Genomic DNA, 15382 nt, shown 5'->3' with positions numbered 1-15382 from the left:
GAGGTGTCCTTATGAGTATATTTATGTGTCACACACACATGTACACACTCAATGCTGGACGGGAGGGAGGTTGAGACGGACAGGACAAGAGAAGGCACCCAGGTGGCACTGGCACAGGGGAGGAGAGGGGACACAGCGAGTGTGTGGCCCCACTTTGACCCCCCACCGCCTCCCAACAGGAGGTGGACCTGGAGCTGGAAGAACAGGAAATGCTTATTCTCTTAGTTTCAAAGTGCAGAAATTTCTCTTATAAAAAGCCTCTTCCCTCCACGCTCTGCCCCTTGCTGAAGCCCAGCCCCCTGCACAGGCTGTCCGTGAGGCTGGGGCAGGACAAGGTCATGGGGAAGGGCGTAAGGCCAAAGCACTGGAAGGGCCCAGACCACATGGGCCTAGGCATAGTGGCTGCCGGGCGTCAGGGGGTGGTCCCCTCTGTGGTCCAGCTGGTCCTGTAAGCGGGCAAACTCCGCCAGCTCGTTGAGCTCCTGGAACTGTCGGTCGGTCTTATGGCTGACCAGTGAGCGGTAGAAGTGGACGGCGAAGACGATAAAGATCAGGCCGAAGGGCACCATGATGGTGGTCGAGGCGATGGCAGCTGCCTGGCCCGGGGTGATGCCGCTGGTGCTGACGTTGGCTGCTGCACCACCGGCGGGGGGCTTGCTGGTGGGCCTTGGCTGGCCTGGCTGCTTCTTGAGGGGTAAGAACTTGACCCAGCAGAGCAGCACCACCTCAGCCAGGAAGAGCAGCGTGCCGATGACAGTGGAGAAGGCCCAGGCCAGCTCGATGTGGCGGTGCATGCGCTCGTGGGGGGACTCCTTGACCGAGTTGAGATTGTGCACGTTGCTCACCGCCTCGATGTTGGGCAGGATGCAGGTGCTGATCATGAGCGCAAACAGGTGCACAGCCACCAGCACTGTGGTGCAGGCACTGAAGGCGATGAGCAGCCCCGGTGGGTAGTCGTGGTCAGCGTCCAGCTGCACCTCCACCATTGCCACCTGCGGGGGGACAGGCAGGATGAGTGCCAGCGGTCCCAGCCCACATTACTACTCTTCAGTCCTAGCTCTCCTCCTGTCAGGCTCTGGGACCCTGGCCAGTCGCTTGGCCTCTCCGAGCCTCAGTTTTCATATGTCTACAATGGGGATAGTAAGGCCTATCCACTTGTGGATGAGAGTGGCAGAAAGCCCTACAGAAAGCAAGAGCCAAGGCTGCCTGGATCTGAATCCCAGCCCTGGCACTCACTAACTGTGCAACCCTGGGAAAGTCACTTAACCTCTCTGAGCCTCGATTTTCTTTTCTTTTTTTTTTTTTTGAGAAGGAGTCTCACTCTGTTGCCCAAGCTAGGCTGGAGTGCAGTGTCGCGATCTCGGCTCACTGCAAGCTCCACCTCCCGGGTTCACGCCATTCTCCTGCCTCAGCCTCCCGAGTAGCCGGGACTACAGGCGCCTGCCACCACGCCCGGCTAATTTTTTGTATTTTTAGCAGACGGGGTTTCACCGTGTTAGCCAGGATGGTCTCGATCTTCTGACCTCGTGATCCGCCCGCCTCAGCCTCCCAAAGTGCTGGGATTACAGGTGTGAGCCACCGCGCCCGGCCTGAGCCTCGACTTTCTTATCTGTAAAATAGGGATATAATAGTAGTTCATAGGATTTTTTTTTTTTTCTCCAGACAGAGTTGTGCTCTTTTGCCCAGGCTGGAGCCCAGTGATGCGATCTCGGCTGACTGCAACCTCCACTCCCGGGTTCAAGTGATCCTCCTGCCTCAGCCTCCCGAGTACCTGGGACTACAGGCATGCGCCACCACACCTTGCTAATTTTTTGTACTTTTGGTAGAGACGGGGTTTCACCATGTCGGCCAGGCTGGTCTTGAACTCCCAACCTCAGGTGACCCACCTGCCTGCCTCAGCCTCCCAAAGTGTTGGGATTACATGTGTGAGCCACCACACCCAGCCAATTCATAGAATTATTTTAACAATTAAATGAGAGCTGGCACATGGTAACCACCTCCCAAAACACTGCTATTACCACCTAGCCAGGTATTAGAAACCAGCCGCAGGACAGGCACAGTGGCTCACGCCTGTAATCTCAATACTTGTGGAGGCCGCGGTGGGAGGACTGCTTGAGGCCAGGAGTTCGAGAGCAGCCAGGCAACACAGAGAAACCCCACCTCTATAAAAAAAAATTGTTTAATTAGCTGGGGGGGGGGGTGGTGCACACCTGTAGTTCTAGCTACTTGGGAGTCTGGTGGGGAAGGATCGCTGGAGCCCAGGAGTTTGAGGTGGTGGTGAGCTATGACTGCCCCACGGCCCTCCAGTCTGGGCACCAGAGCAAGACCTTGTCTCTAAAAAAAATAAAATCAGGCCGGGCCCAGTGGCTCATGCCTGTAATCCCAGCACTTTGGGAAATTGAGGCGGGTGGATCACCTGAGGTCAGGAGTTGGAGACCAGCCTGGCCAACATGGTGAAACCCCATCTCTACTAAAAATACAAAAATTAGCTGGGCGTGGTGGCACGTGCCTGTAATCCCAGCTACTTGGGAGGCTGAGGCAGGAGAATCACTTGAACCCGGGTGGCGGAGGTTGCAGTGAGCTGAGATCGTGCCACTGCACTCCAGCCTGGGCAATAGAGTGAGACTCTAACTCAATAATAATAATAATAATAATAACAACAACAACAATAATAATTATAAAATTAAAATTAGTACCAACCACCATCAGTGGTCAAAATGGTAAATTTTGTTATGCATATTTTACTATGGTTAAAATAAAAGCATTAAAAAAAGCAATCGCCAGCCATCATGCCTGCTGGCCCCACATCCTCACACCCAAGCAGAGGCTTCTCCTTCATGCCCTGCTCTGGGGACATGCAGAGGGGTGGTGGCTGCCCTCCCAGGGCACACTCAGGCCCTTCTGAGAACACAGTGCACGACCTGACATACAGAGCAGGCTTCCCAGAAGCGACGGGCCCAGCCCTGGTGCAGGCTGGGTGGCCAGTACACCCTGGGGCTGTCTCCTCCCCAGCCCCAGGGCTGACACACCAGCTGCCCCCAGTTCCTGGAGACCTGTGGACCCGAGGTCACCAGGGGCATGCTCCGGGCCAGACACCCGCTGCTCCTCACCTGGGCCTTGCAAGTCACCCCCATGCAAAGGAGCCAGCTTATCAGATCTGGGCCAGGAGCAGCGGGCAGTTGGCACACAACCATGGTCAACCCATGTGGGCTGGAGGGACAGGGGTAGGGAGATGGCGGATACCTATGGCAGTCATTCCATGAAGGACAGTGACTCTTTATAAGGTGTTTGCTATATATGTGGCAGGCTCAGAGCGGCAAGCCTAATGTTGAAGTTTCTCCATTAGCCACACACCAGCCTGGCCCCCAGCAGGCAGGGAATTCCTGTCCTCACCCCTCCTGCCCTAGGTAGGGGTGTGGACTCCTTCCTTCCCCACCGCTCTCCTTTTACAGTCTGCCTGGCTTGAACCCTGACTCCCCTGCCCTTGATTGGGCTGTATGACTCTGGCAAGCTTTCAACTTTCTGTGCCTCTGTTTCCACATCTGTAAAATGGGAATAATGGGACAAGCCTCGAAGGCTTCTTCTGAGGATTAAGAGAGTCTCAATCCATGTAAAACAGGTAGTGTCCGGCACACAACAAACCCTCAATAAAAGTGAGCTTCATTATTACTCAGTTTAGGAACCTCATCCCCACCCCACAGTCTCTTTACAACATCCTCCAGAGGGGCACGCTCAGGCAGAAAGAACGCCAGGCCAAACTGGCAAACCCATGTTCCAGCTCCTTAACTGCCTGTTTACCGGTAACCTTGGCCAAGACCCTCCTCAACACCCATAAAAAAAGGGGCTGCAGCGAGATGAAGGTCACAATCTGGATCTGACTTGGGGTCGGACATCTCTGAGAATCTGAAGATGGTGGACACTCTCCTTAAAACAGCCAAGTATCATTTATTCACAGGACTTTTCTGACAATTTCAACAGGATTCACAGGCTTTTGTCTAAGAATGCCCACAGTGGATGGCGGTATGTACTTTTCAGTCCAGGCGTTTACAAAACATTTCAAGCTCATATAAATTTGGGGCAATGCCATCAGGATTTCTACCGTGTTTAAGATCTTTGGTGGCCGAAAGCCAGCCCTGAGAATTCTGAGTCCATGCGGGTGAGGGTATCTCAGCACATGTGGGTGCTGGACACAAGACGTGGGGTAGGTCACCAGGGCACGGCAGATGGAGGGCCACATCCTGCAGCTCCCTTGTCTCTGCCCCCAGGCCTGCCCACACCTGGAAGAGGGGAGCCCCCTCCAGCAGCCAGTGTCTCCTGCCACCTCCCCACCCCCAGCACTTCCTCTTCCTGCTCTGGCCTGCCACCCCGGAACCTGAAACCCAAGACAGGACAAGCAGCAGCGGCTGTTGCTGAGCTGCCCCAGGTCCACTGCTACTGATCCACTCACTGGAAACGTCTGGAGCCTTTAGGTGGCTCAGGCCCTGAGCTGGCCGCTGGGGTGTGTATGGGGGGCCTGTATACAGGTCTGCAGTCCCATTCTGCTCCCTACTTGGTGCCTCGCCTGTGCCCCAGCCACACCCGAGGTAGTGTCTCTCCCCCTCTATGCAGTCAGGACCACAGAACAAACCACACAGCTGGCTGCAAACTGGCTCCTCCACTTACAAAGCTGTTGACCTTGGATAAGGATCTCAACCTCTCTGTGCCACAGCTTCCACACCTATAAAATAGAGGCTGACAGGGGCAGTGGCTCATGCCTGTAATCCCAGCACACTGGGAAGCTGAGGAGGGTGGATCACTTGAGGCCAGGAGTTCAAGACCAGCCTGGCCAACATGGTGAAACCCTGTCTCTACTAAAAATACAAAAATTAGTCAGGGGTGGGCCAGGTGTGGTGGCTCATGCCTGTAATCCCAGCACTTTGGGAGGCCGAAGCAGGCAGATAACTTGAGGTTAGGAGTTCAAGATCAGCCGGGCCAACATGGTGACACCCCGCCTCTACTTAAAATACAAAAAAATTAGCTGAGTGTGGTGGCACACACCTGTAATCCCAGAAAATTGGGAGGCTGAGCCATGAGAATCGCTTGAACCTGGACATGGAGGTTGCAGTGAGCCGAAATCATGCCACTATACTCCGGCGTGGGCAACAGAGTGAGACTCCATCTCAAAAAAAAAAAAAAAAATTAGCTGGGGTGTGGTGGTGGGCACCTGTAATCCCAGCTAATTGGGAGGCTGAGGCAGGAGAATCGCTTGAACCCGGGAGGCAGAGGTTGCAGTGAGCCAAGATAGCACCACTACACTCCAGTCTTGGTGACAGAGCATGGTCTGTCTCAAAAAAAAAAAAAAAAAAAAAAGAGAGAGAATCCCACGAGTTACTAATACCATTATTCTTCTTTTACAAACGAGGAAACTGAGGCTCAGAAAGGTGATGTCAGCTGTCCAAAGGGTTACTCTGCTGCTGGATTCAAAACCAAGTCCACTTGGCTCCACAGCCCGGGTATGAAGGGGGCAAAGGAGCACCTCCCTCACATGGTGGCCGAGAGTAAATGTAGTTTTCATATGTAGATGTTTAGCATAGGGCCAGCTACAGCAGCTCAATAAATCTTGGTTAAAAAGAAAAACACAGGGCCGGGCGCGGTGGCTCACGTATGCAATCCCAGCACTTTGGGAGGCCGAGGTGGGTGGATCACGAGGTCAAGAGCTCGAGACCAGCCTGGCCAATATGGTGAAACCCCGTCTCTACTAAAAATACAAAAATTAGCTGGGCGTGGTAATGCGTGCCTATAGTCCCAGCTGCTCAGGAGGCTGAGGCAGGAGAATCGCTTGAACCCAGGAGGTGGAGGTTGCAGTGAACCAAGATCGCGCCATTGCACTCCAGCCAGGGCAACAAGAGCGAAACTCTGTCTAAAAAAAAAAAAGAAAAGAAAAGAAAAGAAAGAAAAACACATAAAGCAGGCACACACCTGTAATCCAGCAATTTAGGGAGCTGATGTAGGAGGATCACTTGAGGCCAGGAATTCGAGATCTCCCTGGGCAACACAGTGAGACCTCATCTCTACAAAATCAAAAAATTAGCTGGGTGTAGAGTATACCTGTAGTCCTAGCTACTCAGGAGGCTGAGGCGAGAGAATCCCTTGAGCCCAGGAGGTTGAGGCTACAATGAGCCGTGACTGTGCTACTGCACTCCAGCCTGGGCAACAAAGTGAGACCCTATCACACACTCACACACACACACACACACACACACACAGAAAAAAAAATTAGCTGGATATAGTGGGCATGACTGTAGCCCCAGCTACTTTTTGTTTTTTGAGATGGAGTCTCACTCTGTCACCCAGGCTGGAGTGCGCTGGCACAATTTGGCTCACTGCAACCTCCCCCTCCCGGGTTCAAGCGATTCTCCTGCCTCAGCCTCCTGAGTAGCTGGGATTACAGGCGCCCGCCACTATGCCCAGCTAACTTTTGTATTTTTAGTAGAGACGGGGTTTCACCTTGTTGCTCAGGCTGGTCTTGAACTCCCGACCTCAGATGATCTCCCCACCTCAGCCTCACAAAGTGCTGGGATTACAGGTGTGAGCCACCGCACCTGGCCAGTCCCAGCTACTTGAGAGGCTAAGGCAGGAGGATCCCTTGAGCCCAGGAGTTCGAGGCTGCAGTGAGCTATGATCCCATCACTGCACTACAACCTGGGCAACAGAGCAAGACTCTATCTCTAAAAAAAAAGAAAAGAAAAGAAAAAAGGAGAAAAACAGAGCTTGAAGTGGATGGAAGAGAAATAGTGCCTGGATACCCTCAGCTCAGACTGGAGACAGGGACCCCACATACCCACCTTCCAACCCCGACTCTGGGCCTCGCTTGCTATATTTAGAGGCAGCCCCAGCTCCAAACCTCAGCCACAAGGATGTGTACCCCACGCCACACCTGGCCTGATGGCCACCTCCACAGGACAGAGACCACCACATTCCACACCATTTGTCACACCCACAGGCTCCAGTGCCAGAAAGCAGTGCAGCTGTTGGGACGCACACGGCCCGGGGACACCCACACTCGCCAGCCCTCCCTGAGGTTTTGGGCTGGGGAGAGGGGAGAGGCTGGGCTCTCCAAGGAAGAGGAAAGGGCCTGCTGCCCTGCTCCGGAAGAAAGCCCATTACCCTCACCAGACCCTACGATTCCTGGAACTCCGTCCACTTAGGCAGGCTGTATGTGCCCACACTTGGAACCAAGTTCAATGCCACAGGGTTCAGGGGGCCGTGTAAAAGAATGATTCAAAGTGAGAAGAAAGGAACGGTTGGCATGTGTCACGGAGCTTGATGAAAAATTCACAGGAATAAATGCCACCACTTTTTCCAGGATACTTCCTGCTCTGGAAATCTCCCCTTGGGTGGCAGGGGGAGGGCCAGGGGCCCTACAGATCTGGCAGCTGACTGCCAGAGCCCCAGCTGAGCCCCAGCGAGATGGGATCAGATCAGATCGCACGCAGCTTCACAAGGTAAATATAGCCTGTCAGCCCAAAATAAACAGCCCCCCGCCAGCCACTGGCCGCCTGAACCTGGCGAGGCGAGCCCTATAAGGGATAGGAAAGGCAAAAGACCACCAGCTCCACCTCACACTGCTCCATGGATCCCCCCAATAGGGTTTTGGCTAGAGATGCCAAACCTTAGCAAGGGCCAAGAAGAGGGTTACATAATTCTGCGAAGGGCAAGGCCTGGCTGGCCCTGACGGACCATACCAGCCGTCAGCCCACCTCGCCTGATTGCCAGCTATCTCTCCTGGCTCCTGCTGGGCTCCATGGAGACCCAGGGCACCTGGCGCCTGCAAGTCCAGGCCCTCTGAGGCAGCCCTCCCATGCTGGGCCTGACCTCAGCTCCCACAGTCTTCCTTCCCCTGGCCTAGTTCTTTTCTTGTCCACCCTTTTAGGAGGGTGGGTGGCTGCAGCCTGGAACATGAGGCCCTCTAAGCCTCAACCATGCAGGGTCACCCGGAGCTGTCTGAGCCTGCTGGCCCCACCTCAAATGCAAACCATCTCTTAAGAGGGTATTGAGGCCTAGTGTGCAGTGGTTTACAAAGTCTTGACCATGACAGTCCAGGACTCCAAATGTTTCTATAAATAGACACACACGCGTTTATAACAGAAACAAAAGTTTCACCAATCAACATTTAGCCTTACAGCAAGCACATCAATAAGGTCTTGCAAGATGCAATGCGTGCTGCGACTTTGTTTCATTTCACCCTTATCTCATTCTAAAAAGGACCAGGAGCTTGGTACCAAAGTTATCAAAAGAAAGAAACAACAAAGTGTGTTGGTTGCAACTTAGTAAATTTGTTACAAGCCATGAATAGGCTGAATTTGCATACAGGGTCAGCGGGGCACAGACCCAGACTTTCTCTTCAACTGGCTCCCAGCCAGACAGACCAGAGCTGGAATTCTACTAGCTGGAGAATCTTAACCTCTAGGAGCCTTAGTTTTCCTGTTTACAATACATACTTTTAAGAGCTATGGTGAGGATTCAGTAAGAATGAAAGAAAAGCGTTCAGGCTCATGGCTGGCACAACAGGGTTTCAGTAAACAGTAATCACAACCACCACCACCGTCATCATAGAATTCATCATGTAACTCCTGTCTAAAACCTTCAATGGCTCCCTGTTGCCTATCCAAGAGTTCAAATTTCCCACCTAATCAAGGCCCTCCATCATCTTGCCTGGCAAAATTCACCGTTCTCTACTACTTCCTGAAGACCCTCAACCCCAACCACAGCCCCTGTACCTTTCCCCTAGGCCCTGTAATTTCTCATCTTTAACTGTTCCTGCCATTTCCTTTGACTTGAAGGCTTTCTCAAGTCCTAACTCCACCACACTCAAGGCTTGGCAAGAACCAGATTCTTCTCAGTTAACCCTTAGCAGCCCTAACACAATGGAAAAAAGGGTAAGCAAGTTTCTGGGATACTCGGGTCAGATACTGTAAGTGCTCTGCAAAATTTTTTTTTTTTTTTTTTTTGAGATGGAGTCTCACTCTGTTGCCCAGGCTGGAGTGCAGTGGTACAATCTCTGCTCATTGCAACCTCCGCCTCCCAGGTTCAAGCAATTCTTCTGTCTCAGCCTCCCGAGTAGCTGGAATTACAGGTATGCACAACTACACCCGGCTAATTTTTGTATTTTTAGTAGAGATGGGGTTTCACCATGTTGGCCAGGCTGGTCTTGAACTCCTGACCTCAGGTGATTCGCCCACTTCGGCCTCCCAAAGTGCTGGGATTACAAGCGTGAGCCAATGCGCCCGGCCGTACTCCATTTTAAAGATGAAGAAACAGAGGCCCAGAAAGGTTAAATGACTTGCCTAAGGTCTTGCCCTTATAAGAGGCAGAGCTGGGATTTGAACCAAGTTGTCTTGCTCAAGTGTCTGTTCTGACCTTACCCTGCTTGAGCTTCTCAGCTCTGTTCCCCTACACTCTCTGATGCTTTCTCTCCCATAGCAATGGCGCTACACCACAGCCACAGGGCTCTGCAGCTTCCCAGCCAGGTGACCATGTGCAAGTCTTTCCTCTCAATGACCATCACCTATACTCACCTGGTTATAGGAAGATCACACGAGATGCTATGTGGGGCACCGTCTAGCCTATTGCAAGAGCCCAATCAACAATAGCAATAATAATTACTATCAGTGATCAGTACTAGGAATAGTAATAGCAATTTCTTGCTCATTTACATGGTCCCTGAACTCTGAACATGTCACAGAGGCTCAGTGTCTTATGACTTGTGTCGTTCCTTCCAACTCATTTTCATAGAAATTACAGGCAACTTCTGAACCAGCTCTAGAACTTGGGAACAAAAGGGTGCTGGCGGGCAGAGAACTGAGGAGGCAGATAATCCAAAAATAATTGATCCCAGGTCATGGAAAGCATTTTGTTTACGGCAGCAGACTGACCTTCCCAATTATCTTCTGCTCAGGCTAATGTTACAGCCTGCCTTCCCCAGCAGACGAGATCACCACATATGCTCGCCAGTCCTGCAGGGGACGGGGTCAGGCTGAGGCTGGCTGCCTCTCAATGAAGTATAAACTGAGGCACAGAGGGCCTGAATCAAAGCCCACAAGAGTACTCTGGGCTTAAGGAGCTCTGTGGGATGCTGATCCTATGCTATATCCAGGCCCCCTTGCTTTGTATCTCTCATTAGAGTTTGGAGGATGGTGCGCCTGAGGCCTGCTGTTCCTAGAAATGCCGTGTGGAGCAAGAGTCTCATCTGCAGATCAGAGAGGGTCCGGGCAAGGTGTGCATCATCAGACCCTGAAAATTCCTGTGTTTCATGGGCCCAGTCTGGCCTCATAATGAACCTTCATATGAGTCCATGGGAGAGCAGGATACCTGCCATCTCCATACACATTAAAAAACTGGCTTCAGGCAGGCATGGTGGCTCACACCTGTAATCCCAGCACTTTGGGAGGCCGAGGCGGGTGGATCACCTGAGATCAGGAGTTTGAGACCACCCTGGCCAACATGGTGAAACCCCGTCTCTACTAAAAATACAAAAATTAGCCAGGTGAGGTGGTGTGTGCCTGTAATCCCAGCTACTCGGGAGGCTGAGGCAGGAGAATCGCTTGAACCTGGGAGGTGGAGGTTGCAGTGAGCTGAGATTGTGCTACTGCACTCCAGCCTGGGCAACAAAGAGGAAACTTCGTCTCAAAAAAAAAGAAAAGAAAACTGGCTTCAAAGAAGTAAAGCCTCTTGCCTGAGGTCACCCACCAGCCATCCCCAACACTTTCCGGCCACCTGGCCAGGCTGTTCTACCCATGAAGTGGGGAACCTCTCAATCCCCTCCAGGGTTTGTGGGAGACCCTCCCTCAATCTCACCTGGTTGACCCCATCCCTTGGCAATCAAAGGTCAAGTCAGTTCCTCTGACTTTCCAGGTCTCTGGGAAGGAAGCCCTCTGGGGGCAGGAAGTTGGTTGTGCTGACTCATAAGCCAAGGGAGAGTAATCCAGGAAACTTGTCACTCTGTTACCATGGCGTTGGGGCTGCTGGCACCCTCTCCTCTCCGAAGCTCACTTACAGGCTGGGTGTCTAAGTGGGAGTGGGGCATGGTCAGACCCTGCACCCAATCCCATCCCTCCTATAGATTTCCAACTTCATGGCACATGCAGTTACCTTCTTGTAACTGCAGAATGGAGAGTATCATGGGGTTCGGTCCTTCTCTGCCTGCAGAACTTTGGGGATTCCATCAGTAGTGCCAGGAAGCCTTCTCCACCCAGGTGGGGGAAAATAAAAGTCCCCAAGAGACAGACTGGGTGGGCCAAGGCCCACTCCATGCCACTGGCTGCCCCAGTCTCCTGACTTCCCCACACTGTTTTTAGCAAGAGAAGGAGGTGACATTTGACCATGAGGCCTGTCTTCGAAAGGAAGAAGGGACTTGAGAAGGCAGGAAAGTGTCATTCATCTGGATCTCACCCCTCAGGAGTGAGAAGGAGCCTGGGGCAGCTATAAACTCATGACCATAAGAAAAGGGGGAACCATTATCTTAAATCCCAAGCGCTGCAGCTGACAACTGGTAGCCCCCTCCCCACCACCAATTATAAAACTTTCTTTGGCTTAAAAGAAACTCTTTTGCGGCCGGGCGCGGTGGCTCACGCCTGTAATCCCAGCACTTTGGGAGGCCGAGGCGGGTGGATCATGAGGTCAGGAGATCGAGACGATCTTGGCTAACACGGTGAAACCCCGTCTCTACTAAAAAAATACAAAAAAAATTAGCCAGGTGTGGTTGTGGGCGCCTGTAGTCCCAGCTACTCCGGAGGCTGAGGCAGGAGAATGGCGTGAACCCAGGAGTCAGAGCTTGCAGTGAGCCAAGATCGCGCCACTGCACTCCAGCCTGGGCGACAGAGCAAGACTCCATCTCAAAAAAAAAAAAAAAAAGAAACTCTTTTGCCCTATTTCTCATTTCCTAGTGTCCTAACACATCCCTGGCTGGACATCAATCAGAGTTCCTATACACTGCAATGTGTACAAGTGCCTGAGCAAGTTCTGAACACCAGCAGAGCTGGGTTCAAATCCCGCTCCACCAGACTGGCTGTGCGGTCTTGGGAGAGCCCTTTGATAAAATCACCACAGAGGGTTGTTGAGGAGTAAGCCCAGGAGTTAAGGCACCTAGCACTGAGTGAGTGTTCAGTAAATGCCAGCTGCTTTTAGAGATTCTTCAGGCAGGAGGCAGAACCTGGTCTCTTAGGATTTGAAATTAACAGAGCAGAAGTCCGTCCTGTCTAAACTAAAAATGAGAGTGCCGTCTGTTTATGCAAACACACTCCCTGATCTCCTTTCAGGGGCTCCCTCAATTTTATTCTCAAAGTCAGAGAAACTTTTGAGTAGCAGCCTTCTTTGATCAATTCAGGAATTGAGGCCCAGACAGGGAGAGTGAGTTGCTTGAGGTCACACAGGCAGCAAGTAACTGAGCAGGGAAGGCTGCTTCCCACTCCCCATCTCCTGGCCTTTCCACTGTGGCCCAGCGTGCTCTGGGCCTTAAAAAATTCAGGCTCTGCTGCAAGGCAAAGCAGGGAGAGTTTCAGACACACTCCCTTCCCAAGAAAACACGAAGGGTGCAGCCACTCCCTCCCTCAAGGCCAAGGGCTTAGCTCACTGGTGGCGGGGGCAGGAGTGCTCTGGTCTACAGAACTGAGGGGCGGGGAGCAGAGTCCATTCATGGCAGGCTGATATCATCGAGTGGTAATAATGTAGTTATTATGTAGTCCCCTGCAACGGAGAAACTTCAATATGCCAAGCCTGAGGGTATCCCCAGAGCCACTTCTCAGGCCCATCCGCAGCCTCACCCACCCCACACCTCAGAGGCTTTGCACTCCAGCTCTTTGGGATGGTGGGGAAAGGAAAGCATGCCTATCCCCTAGATCAAGAAAGAGCCCATTGGGCCGGGTGTGGTAGCTCACGCCTGTAATCCCAGCACTTTGGGAGGCCGAGCTTTGGCAGATCACGAGGTCGAGAGTTAAAGATCAGCCTGGCCAACAGGGTGAAACCCCGTCTCTACTAAGAACACAAAAATTAGCCGGGCGTGGTGGCGCGTGCCTGTAATCCCAGCTACTCGGGAGGCTGAGGCATGAGAATCGCTTGAACTTAGGAGGTGGAAATTTCAGTGAGCCGAGATTGCACCACTGCACTCCAGCCTGGGCGACAGAGCGAGACTCCGTCTTGGAAAAAATAAAAAATAAAGAGCCCATTCAACGGGAACATGTCCCTCCCTCCTCCCTCACACGCAGTGACTCAGTGGCAAGTTTCTGGAGAAAAAACAGGGTGGGGACTGGTTGTCAAACCCCCAGGCTGAGGCTCTCGGAAAATGCGGTGGAAAAGGGGTGTCAGGAAATCCCCTCTAGGAGCTGATAAAAGAACACGGCTAACACCTTCCGGCCTCACCTTCCGGCCTTGGGTGCGGGGGCACAAGACAGCGCAAGGTCTTTCTCCTTGTCCCCACCTCCTGACGCCCCCAGCTGGATTAGAGCTTCTGAGTCCCTCCTTTCGCTCCTGAACGCACATGGGGCGGGCTTCTTACAGAGCTAACTTCGGGATGCATCTACCACTCTTGCTGGGGCAGGCATGGCCATGTGGAGGCACCCAAGCACCCCGAGCCCGGACTCTGATATGGCTTGTCACCACCCCAGATCGGAGTACTCGGCGCCCACCAGTGCTCACGTCCAGCACCTCTGCCCCCCGCGCAGCGCTCACCACGGTTTCTCCCAGCTCTTTCCCTCACTCTGGCCCGCCCGGCCCGCCCAGCCCGCTCCCCAGCGGGTCCCGTCGGGGCTGCGGGCGGGAGCAGCCGGGACAGCAGAGGGGGCAGGGCAGGGCGGCCGGAGCTCACCATGGCGAAGCCGGAGAGCAGAGCCGAGGTCCGGCTGGAGGCTTTAAGCTTGGCGCGGCTCAAGTAGAGCTTGCGCCAGGACAGCGCCTGCATGGAGTGCTCGTTGAGGCTCATCACCTCGGAGTAACTCTGGCCGATCCAGTCCGGGTAGGTGACGGCGGACGGCGGAGGTGGCGGGGCCCCCGGGGGCTCCCCGTCCCCGCTGCGGCGGCGGCTCCGGCGGCTGCCGCTGGTGGTGCTGCCGCCGCTTGGGGGAAGCTCGGGGCTGCTGCGGCTCGGGGGCGGGGCGGGCTCCGGATGCATGGAGCACGCCGCCGAGGCGCGGGCCGGCCCGGGCGCCGCGAGGCACCTCCGCCGGAGGCAGCCGCCGACTGCCCCCTACGCGGGCCCGGCCTCACCCGGCCGGCCGCACAGGACGAGGAGGACGAGGTCGAAGAAGTGCCCGCTGCCCCAGCACGCAGGCCCGCGGCGCCGCTGGCAAAAGCCCCCGGGCGGCAGTGACCAGAGACTGCGCGCGGGCGGCGCCTCGGATTCCCGGGGCCTGGACCCCCGGCGCGCGCCGCGATTGGCCGCCGCCCTGGGCTGTTTTGCATGCTCCCCGCCCACCAAGACGTGGGCGTTGTTGTGGGCGTCACGTGACCCGCCCGCTCCGACGGCGCCGCCCACGGTCCCTGGCGCGCCGCCGCCCGCACCTCTTCCTGGAAGCGCCCGGCTGCCCGCTCCGGCTCCTGGCGCCGCCCCTCTCCGCAGCTGCTCCCGTGGCCCTGCTCCCGGAGCTTGGACTCCTGGGTCGGGCCGCCTGAGGTCACCTCTGGGCGCCTCCTGAGGCCCATATCCCCTTTGGAACAAGGTGGCTCAAGGTCTGTAGGAAAAAGAGCGGCTGACGTCTGGAGTTCAAGCAGTGTTTATTTGGCGCCCACTGGGTGCCAACACTGGTCTAGGTGCTGAGGCTGGGTAGGGTGGTGAACGAGATGGACAAAACCTGTCTGTTAACCACTTTGTCCACCTGTGTTCACCAGCATCTGATACGTATTGAGGTGACCGGTTCCTGATTTATTATTTTTTTATTACTGGGTTCAAGCAATTCTCCTGCCTCAGCCTCCCGAGTAGCTAGGATTACAGGCTCCCGCCACCATGCCCTGCTAATTTTTGTATTTTTAGTAGAGATGGGGTTTCACCATATTGGCCAGGCTGGTCTCAGACTCCTGACCTTGTGATCCGCCCGCCTCAGCCTCCCAGAGTGCTGGGATTACAAGCGTGAGCCACCGTGCCCGGCCACCTGATATTTTTTAAACCAGTGAATCTTCAAACCTATTCAGCAAGTGTCTTCTGAGCAACTATTAAGTGCTACGCTGAGGGATTCCAGGAAAATGATAACCTTCATTGAATATTACATATATATACACACACATATATATACATATATGTATATATATGTGTATATATGTGTGTGTGTGTGTATATATATATATATATATTTTTTTTTTTTTTTTTTGAGACAGGGTTTTGCTCTTGTCGCCCAGGCTGGAGTGCAATGGCGCG

The 15382-nt window shown here is 53.8% G+C and overlaps 1 protein-coding gene across 2 annotated transcripts; it reads right to left on the bottom strand.

Annotated features, from left to right (window-relative positions):
• On the bottom strand, window positions 1-14375 carry LOC100987781 (calcium release-activated calcium channel protein 1). Of its 2 annotated transcripts, none has more exons than XM_034934681.3 (2): window positions 13958-14375; window positions 1-992 (listed from the first exon to the last, which is right to left on the bottom strand). In XM_034934681.3, the coding sequence occupies exons 1-2, from the start codon at window positions 14141-14143 to the stop codon at window positions 390-392; spliced, it is 789 nt and encodes a 262-aa protein (XP_034790572.1). In that variant the 5' UTR covers window positions 14144-14375; the 3' UTR covers window positions 1-389. The 2 variants fall into 2 exon arrangements, with proteins under 2 accessions (XP_034790572.1, XP_003832406.3); XM_003832358.6 differs by having other exon boundaries at window positions 13841-14372.
• Between the last annotated feature and the right edge of the window lie 1007 nt (window positions 14376-15382).

This window comes from Pan paniscus, chromosome 10, assembly GCF_029289425.2.
Source record: "Pan paniscus chromosome 10, NHGRI_mPanPan1-v2.0_pri, whole genome shotgun sequence".
Classification (NCBI taxonomy): Eukaryota; Metazoa; Chordata; class Mammalia; order Primates; family Hominidae; genus Pan; species Pan paniscus.
Note: the sequence above shows the minus strand (reverse complement) of the source record. Positions and strands in the feature narration are given on the sequence as shown.

Bases quoted from the DNA above. Each gene is read 5' to 3' on its own strand.
- LOC100987781 (XM_003832358.6), bottom strand. From the start codon at position 14,143: ATGCATCCGGAGCCCGCCCCGCCCCCGAGCCGCAGCAGCCCCGAGCTT. The intron at 993-13,840 runs GTGAGCTCCGGC...GTCCCCCCGCAG, and splicing joins TGCTCTCCGGCTTCGCCATG to GTGGCAATGGTGGAGGTGCA.